The following is an 8,259-nucleotide window of genomic DNA, read 5'->3' on the forward strand; positions in this document are numbered from 1 at the left end:
GTATAAAACCTAACAGGAAAAATACATCTTATCTCATTTTCAATTTGAGACAATATACAACTTTTTTTAAAGGGCTAAAACTAGAATTTCAAGAATACAAATATGAATTTACATAGATTTAACAAATAATAATGGTATCATTTATAGAAATCTTAGAAAGAAAATTCATTTCTTGTGGGCCATTTGCTACCAGGAGTTTCATGGTATAAAGCCCGTGGCCATCACCAGACCTGTCACCAAAAAATAATATGGTCATTTCATGCTTTTAACTTTACACATTTTAGGTACGCTCATCGCTCGCAGGTGTTCAGAGATTTACAAATATAACTTCCATTACATGGTAACGGAGTCACACGTGTAAATTTCTCTACACCGGATGGACATACACTCTTCCTATGGGTCCTTCTAGGACAAAATTTAACATTCCCTCCCTCCCCACCCCCCAAAGTATTTAATTTCTGTAAAATTGAACTCTGTACTTCTCAACTCTCCAAGACTGGTAAATTCATGCAACTCCATAGAATATTACATTTCACAAAAATCAGAACAAGTATCACTTTGTTGAGATTGAATTTTTTTGTTTTGTTTCCAGTTATGGAAGTATATTCTTTCGTCATATGCCTATATATTTCTTTTCTTACCCTATCATGATAATGCAGGGTATGCAGATCAAAGCTTTGTTTATCAGCTGGTTATATGAAAGATGAAAACTGTAATATTCCCGTGATCCCATATGGGCATTCAATAAAGCAAAAGATGAGTTCCCCTCAAAAAAAAAAAAAAAAAAAAAAAAAAAAAAAGAGAGAGAAAAGAAAAAGTGTGATTCTCAAGGGCACCTATTAAAAGGACAACAATACTAATAAAAAAAAAATTGTATTTACTTAGAAGCATTCAGAATGTCAACAAAACAGCTGCAACTTTTTTTCTTCCTTTTTGCAATTACAGAGTGGTATTCAGTTAACAGAACAACAATTATTTTTATGATGCATCAGAGACAACTGAAGATGAGAAATGAACTACATCCCCGAATATAACTAATTTGTGCTGTGCACCAACAAGAACCTGCTTTATAACTCCCATGCCAATTTACAACCCCCACACTGTACCAGGCAAGGTTAGTGGCCATTGAAATACCACTAAGGACAGGGCTATCTAAAGACACATTCGGTAGTGTGTTAACTATACAAAAAAAGAGACACTGTACAGTTTAAAAACAAATCTTACACAGCCTTACATTTCAATTTTGTTTTCTTTAAAAGGAGTGAGTTGTGTACAGGGGGGTTAAATGCTTTATAGACAAGAAAGAAATTGCTCTAAAAGAGACTTATTCATCATCATCATCATCTTCATCCTCCTCTTCTTCCTCCTCTTCATCATCTTCATCCTCTTCGTCTTCATCCTCATCTTCCTCCTCCTCCTTCTTCTTCTTGCTCTTCTCAGCCTTGGCAACTACTTTTTTGCCTCCATCAACCTTCCCTTTGGCCCGGTATGCAGCAATATCCTTGGAGAGAAAAAGCAGGAAGAGTCTCAAAGATTTAACCAGCCAAGCAGTCTGAGCCACTTCCAAACAGTACTTGTGAAACCAGAGCAAGCGAAGTATCTGCCCTTTCTCCACATCCACTGGGGTAGGACTGGGAGCTGCAGCTTCAGTTACAAGGTGAACAGAAGCCCAATGCCAAAGAGAGGGGAATCCTCTAACACAAAAAGAATACTGGCACAAGACAACACACTGCTTACGACTGCTAAGGAATCTCCACTGTTTTAGGCTTCTGCAAACAGGACAGATAAGCTGCTGCCTCTGATGATAAAGGCACAGCTGAGTCCACTATCCCATAAGGAAATGAAGTAGGGAGACCTCTTAAGGTCCCTTTCTAGCCCTACCTTCTACAATGCCTAAAGAAATGCACAGGAAAACCCTTGTTTGAGGCACAAAACTGTAATTATCCACCCAGAACACACAGAATGACCCAACCTAACAGTTCCAATGTTATGTGCCTCAGTGAAGAGCAGTTACACAAAACTCTGCCTAACAGAAATGTACAAAATAAAAGGTATAAGAACTTGATTAAAGGGTAGACAGTGCCACCTTCTGCACACAGTAAATTTATTCTAGTAGTTTATAACGCACAAAACTCAGTTCCTGTTACAGGGAAGCCAGAACCGTACCTGGAAGGCCTAATCAGAAAAGCAGTTAAGACTTCCCGACTTTGTGCCACAACAGTAAGAACAATTAGGTAAGGGAATTGACCTACAAGACTTAAACACACCAGCTACAGAGCAATGTCAACAAGTGTATGCAGATGGTACAAACCTTTAAATAGTTCCCACCTAATAAACACCACACCACTAATCTTACAGGTCCCTTGGACTCCCTTGAAGCTGAGCATGAAATTCTGAGAATATACAATAGCCACTAAGTCAAAGGCCAAGCAGTGAAATATTGAGATAACTCCACTTAAAACCCCATTTGTAAGTGTAAGAAATAAAGACAATACTAGTGAAAATTAAAGTATCTCTGTATAAAGACTAATAATTCTACCATTTAAAGAAAATGTCTTATGAATTGCCTTGGCTGCAGGTACAAACAATTACCATGATACTGTACACAAAGCATCATGTGGGAAAGCTTCTAGACCTGCAACTCCTCTCCAGCATGTAATGAGGGCTCAAAGGTTCCACCTTGCTCACTACAGTGCTAAGATTTTGAAATGGATTTGTTTGCCAGCAGAAGCAATACCCAGAGGAAGGCCATGGCACACAGGCAGACATATGTGCTATTCATTAGCTATAGGTGGTCACTGACCCACTGTAAAGCATCATCAGGGGATTCTAATGTGCATTCCCTCCTCCCTTGGCTCCTGCATACTTGGGATGGGAATCTGCCTCTAGAAACAAAACCACGCACAGCACAACCCTGTGTGCACAGCAGAATTCTACAGCTCCAATTATATGATGACGGGATTTAGCTTTAATAATTAAAAAAACTGTATGACAAGCTGCTTTATATGTATAATTAACTAAGTTAATTACTAGAAAGGAGATGGACACAAAGTAGGTCTAGGAAAAACACATGTCTAAAACTAGCATCTCCTTAGTGTTTTGTCATTATCCCAAGAATAAATTTTAAAATGCATCCATGTGTATCAATTATCCTAATGTTCAGGGATGCTCATCACTACGGCCAAAATTAGGGAGAACAAATTCATTCTTTACTAGTGTTACTTACTAGACCCTTAACTCACATACCACCGTGACCTATGAATTTAATAACGATACAAACACCACGGCATCTATTAAGCCATCAGTGACAGCCCAAAATTACAAATGAATGCCAATAGTTCAAGACAAAGGACTGCAATTTAGTGTTACGGCAATGAACCATACACCCCCTTATGTGGTATTTTACAACAAATACAATGAAATCTGTAATTATGGATAATATTATGAATTTGCAACTGTCTAGATTGAGGCTTGACCCCCCCCTCCAACCATCTCCATAGATATCAATGTTACCTTTTCATACTTCTCCTTCAGCTTAGCAGCCTTTTTTTCATAAGGCTGTTTATCGTCTGCAGCGGTGTTGTTCCACATCTCTCCCAGTTTCTTTGCGACATCTCCAATAGACAGACCAGGATGCTCTCCTTTGATTTTTGGACGAAACTCAGAGCAAAACAAGAAAAAAGCCGAACTACAGAGGAAAAATAAGACAAGATTATTTTAACTTTAGACTTCACTACCTCAGCAACTTTTGAGACCTTTGTTACTGTTCCTTAGGAGCATTTCGGAATAGCACCCAAAGAGAGAGAAATGGTGATTACAGTGGAAGGTATTAGAACTGAACGAGCTACTTTGTGAACTTATACACACTGTTGTCTGTTAAGTAATGCCACACATCTGGTCCCATTTTTGGTAGGACCCCCAGAAGAGCAAATTTTATATACCATACACAGGAAATCTTAAAAAGAAAGAATGAGTGAATAACACTAGGGAGCAAATGCTACGTCAGAACTGTTAAAGGCTAAGAGGCTGCAGCATCTGTTCTGGAAGTTAAGATTTCCTAATGACAGCATCAGCCCAAATAAGAACATTAGCTTGTAAAGGAATTTCCCTGTTCCTTTCAGCATTAGCTCCATTTCAAACACACACACACAAAAATATATTTTTAGAAAGCATTGGTGTGTAGTAGTAGAAGAACCTGAAGCCAGCTGTCATTATGTAGCAGCTGAAGTTTTAATTCTCCCAGCTGGTTTTTCATCTCTCTAACCTGTTCAGTGTAAAAGTCTCTAATTTTAAACAGACTGTCAATCAAAAATTCTGCTCAAGCCAGCAGGGGATGCCCACAACACTATAATGCTGTATTACACTAGAATTACTCTCTTTACAGAAATCAGAAATATCAGTCAGCATCACACATCTTCAATTTTTGCATTTACTTTTAAAGGCTGCCATTACTCCAACTTTGAGAGTTGGACAGTCTGCCTGAAAATAAAAGCCAAACATTCATAACTAATATTTCAACCTATCTATAAACCACCATGCAGGAAAAACACGTAGTCGTGTATTTCTGAAGCTCCTAAACCTGGATAAAATTATCATTTTATAGATATACACCAGTGTGATGGTCTCGAACAAGACAACCTAAAACTAGAGATCTACTCACGGAGGCCTCTTCGGTGCATTTGGGTCCTTGAACTTCTTTTTTGTTTCCCCCTTAGGTGGTACATAGTTTTTCATTTCTTTTTCATAACGAAGCTTGTCAGCCTTTGCCATATCTTCAAACTTCCCTTTCTCCTTAGAAGACATAGTCTGGAAGGTAATTAGAATTACAGAATATCTCAAAAGGGATACAGATGGGTCAAAACAGTATTTTAAGATTCAAAATTCAAAAACGTATTGAAGTCCACTCAAAAACTTCAGCTGGGGGAGCTAAAGGTAAGACAAGGACAATGGACAGTTACCACTAATCTTTCAATTGCACTTCACACTTACCTAAAACCTGAATTTCTAAATAAAGCATTTACAATCTCAAATGGTATTTTCACACAAAACAGTCATTTAAGGGTTCTTTTTAAGCAACTGTTCCTACCTTCCATCGTTCTGAGCATTTTTTTGAGAACTCTGAGAAGTTCACTGAAGCATCTGGATGTTTCTTCTTGTGCTCCTCCCGGCAGGTTTGCACAAAGAAGGCATATGAAGACATTTTACCTCTCGGCTTCTTAGGATCGCCTTTGCCCATTTTTGCTGATTTTCTGTAACAAAGCAAGACAGACACCTTTAGAACTTGTACTTTCAACAAACCAAGGTGGGAAATAAGTCACAATGAAGGATCATGCCAAACAAGGCCTGCTGGAGCAGTATTCCCAAATCATACAATGGGAAGAAGTTTCCCTTCTGGAAAATTTACTGAAGATTTCTGTCATCTCTGTCTGAGGTGACCTGGATGCAAGCAACCTCAAATCTCCAAGGGCCTTCAAAATGTCCAGTTACAGTCTCCTACAAACAAAAAGTTTCCTTCTAACAAATCTGAAGGCAAGTACTGAAGTGGAGACTGCACACTACGATTATTACCAGTGTATTAAATCATGTGCTTGGGTAGAATAAATTCTATCAAGAGGAGGGAAAAAGTACACAGCTATCCTGTCCCAGCTGACCTTCTGGGTTACTAAATTCTTTCCTTCTACAGCCCATGTTTCTACATCCCTGTAGGCCTTGGGTGCTCACTTACAAAATATATGTATTCTTTATTATTTTCTATGTTTTATGTGCCATATATTATCACTGTCCTTTATGTGTACTGCAAAAACCTACTCTCTCTTTGTATATAGAAGAAATACAGTAATGAAACATTGCACTTGGTCAAACTTGTTATAACCTAGGCAGGGAAAAGCATGACATTTACACACAGCCAGCAAAGCTGTGCTCAGCACGAGGACTATCTGATTCTTTCAAGGACTGAAAAATACCTTCCTGAAACTTTCACACCCAAGTCAGTCATCTAGACTATTTCTCCATAGCTCCCTGGAAAAAGTCACTTGCACCCTGACAATCTCTGCTCTTCAGCGGGAATTAAAAGAAGGGGAAAAAAAAAAAAAAGGGCACGCAGTGTCTGCCCGTACTGCCACAGAAGCTGCATTTCCTATCGGTTTGGCGGATAGACAGAAACAGATTTCTGCTCTGTGACTAAACACGTCCGGTTTGAAGTTTCTATCAAGTAAACAAGAAGGCTGAGGAACCCAGGAGCCGCTCCTGCCTGCCATGGAGACGCTTCCAGCGCCAGACGGCACCGGGGCTCGGCCGGGCCGGGGCGCTCCCAGCTGGCCGCGGGGGTGGCGGTGAGGGCAGGGGGCTCTGAGGGCGCGGAGGGGCCGCGGGGAGCACCGGGCACCGCGGCCCAAGGGCTGGCGTTTAAAAGCCTCCTCCTTCCCGCCATTTTGGACGCTTCCCTGTGAGGGGGCAGAGGGAAACTTCAGAAGTCCCTCAAGAGACCTGCTGGGGGTGAGAGGGAAGGAGGGGGAAAAAAAGAAAATAAAAAAGAGGGGGAAAAAAAATACTCCCGTTATTAGGGAAAAGCTGTGGAAGTTTTATGTCGCGTTCAGACGAGGGCTCGCAGCAGGCCGGCGGGCGGCGAGCACATGCCCGGGCGCCGGACACCCACCGGGGTGCGGCTGCCCGCAGGCGGCGACCCCCAGCCCCGGCGGGACAAAGCGCTCTCCCGCCGCCGCCCCCGTTCCCCCGAGGCGGGGGGGACGTCCCCATGCCCAGCCCTGCCCGCTCCGGCCGCCATGAGGCGAGGCAGCCCCGGCCTGCGCTCCGTCCCTCCCTGCCGGCCGCGACGCCGCAGCGGCGGTGTCGGCGGGAGCGGCCGCCATGGCGCAGGCTCCTGGCGGAGGAGGTCACCCGCCGCCGAGCCTCCTTCCATTTTGTGCGCTGAGGAGCAGAGCCGGCCGCTCCCCACCCCCTCCGCCGCCACCACACCCCCCGCGGCCGGGCGGGGCGGCGAGCCCGGGCCGCGGGACCCCCGGCGAGAGGGGCCGCGGCGAGGCCGGGCAGCGACCCCCGCCCGCGAGGGCGGCGGCGGCAGCGCAGCCCGGGTGGCGCGGAATGGCCGCTGTGGCGTCGCCAGCTGCCGCCGCCGCGCAGAGAACATGGCTCCTTCCTCCCTTCCCTTCCCTTTGTGTGAGCGCGCCGCTACCCTGGCGCACACGCTCAGCCATTGCAGCCGGGGAGGGCGGGCGGGAGACAGGGGAGGTGGGTGGGAGCGGGGGGAAAGGATGACTGGGGGGGGCGGCCGGCGCGCTTCCAGCGCCTGCCTGAACCCCGGCGGCGCGGGCGAAGCCCCGGCGGGGACCCCGGTTCACTCCCGCGCCCCTGCCGAGCTATGCGGCCCCGGAGCCGCGGGCCCCGCGCCTGGGCGAGCGGCGGCTGCTGGAGAAAAAAGTTCCCCCGAACTGCGCCCCCGCCCGCCCGAGCGCCTCCTCTGCTGCTCCGCCGCCGCTCGCCTTGTTTTCTCGCTCGCGGCTCCCGTCAGCCATGTTACAGCCGGGCGGCCGCGGGGCCAGCGGCGCCCCGGCCCGCGCCCCGCTCCCCCGCGCTCCCCGCAGCCCCGGCGGCGCGGCGCGGCCCACCCGGAGCCCCCGCCGCCCTGCCGCCTGCTCCGCCGCCGCGGCGATGGCTATGGCGAGGCACCGTGTAAGCGGCTTACGGCGGGGCACGGCGCGGCCCTCGCCCCCCGCGGCGGGCGACCCCCGGTCACTCGCCCGGTTCCCTTCGCCCGTCTCTCTCTCCCTCTCGCTCCCAGCCTCCCGCCACCCCGCTCTAACGAAGTCGCCCACCGCCCCCGCCCCACCCCGGCCGGGGGTCTCGCCGCCCGGGAGAGGGTCTCCCGGGCACAGCCCCGCTCGCCTTTGTGTGCGGGCGCCCGAGCCGGCGCTGCCCCGCGCTTCGCGGTCAGGCAGCGGCGGCGGCGGCACCACGACGGCCAGCGCCGGCTCACCGCCCGGCTGCGAGCGGGCGGGCGAGCGCGCCCGGCCGGCCCGGCGGCCCTCGGCGCGTACTCACCCGCGTCAGACAGAGTCGGCACGCAGCCCTAGCTCGGCCCCGAGCCCCAGAGACGCTCCCGCGGCCGCCCGCCCGGCCCCAGCGCTGGCTGGGTCGCTGTGCAGCCCGGTGCACCGCAATGGCTGAGCGCGGGATCGATACGCAGCCTCCTCACACTCGCGGCGCTGGTAACATTACTCTCAGCACAGCCCCGCGCCCATT

The 8,259-nt window shown here is 47.8% G+C and overlaps 1 protein-coding gene across 2 annotated transcripts; it reads right to left on the bottom strand.

Annotated features, from left to right (window-relative positions):
* Positions 1–857: 857 nt before the first annotated feature.
* Positions 858–8,259, bottom strand: HMGB1 (high mobility group box 1). 2 transcript variants are annotated; one of them, XM_050333998.1, is made up of 5 exons: positions 8,059–8,259; positions 5,087–5,249; positions 4,661–4,806; positions 3,514–3,688; positions 858–1,501 (listed from the first exon to the last, which is right to left on the bottom strand). In XM_050333998.1, exons 2-5 carry the CDS (start codon positions 5,234–5,236, stop codon positions 1,325–1,327), a joined length of 648 nt encoding a protein of 215 aa, XP_050189955.1. In that variant the 5' UTR covers positions 5,237–5,249; positions 8,059–8,259; the 3' UTR covers positions 858–1,324. The 2 variants fall into 2 exon arrangements, with proteins under 2 accessions (XP_050189955.1, XP_050189954.1); XM_050333997.1 differs by lacking the exon at positions 8,059–8,259 and adding an exon at positions 7,903–7,934.

Source organism: Myiozetetes cayanensis, unplaced genomic scaffold (genome assembly GCF_022539395.1).
Source record: "Myiozetetes cayanensis isolate MyiCay16 unplaced genomic scaffold, myiCay2020 scf5-8, whole genome shotgun sequence".
NCBI classification, from domain to species: Eukaryota; Metazoa; Chordata; class Aves; order Passeriformes; family Tyrannidae; genus Myiozetetes; species Myiozetetes cayanensis.

Bases quoted from the DNA above. Each gene is read 5' to 3' on its own strand.
- HMGB1 (XM_050333998.1), bottom strand. From the start codon at position 5,236: ATGGGCAAAGGCGATCCTAAGAAGCCGAGAGGTAAAATGTCTTCATAT. The intron at 4,807-5,086 runs GTAGGAACAGTT...ATTACCTTCCAG, and splicing joins AATGCTCAGAACGATGGAAG to ACTATGTCTTCTAAGGAGAA. The intron at 3,689-4,660 runs GTGAGTAGATCT...TTTCCTCTGTAG, and splicing joins AATGCACCGAAGAGGCCTCC to TTCGGCTTTTTTCTTGTTTT.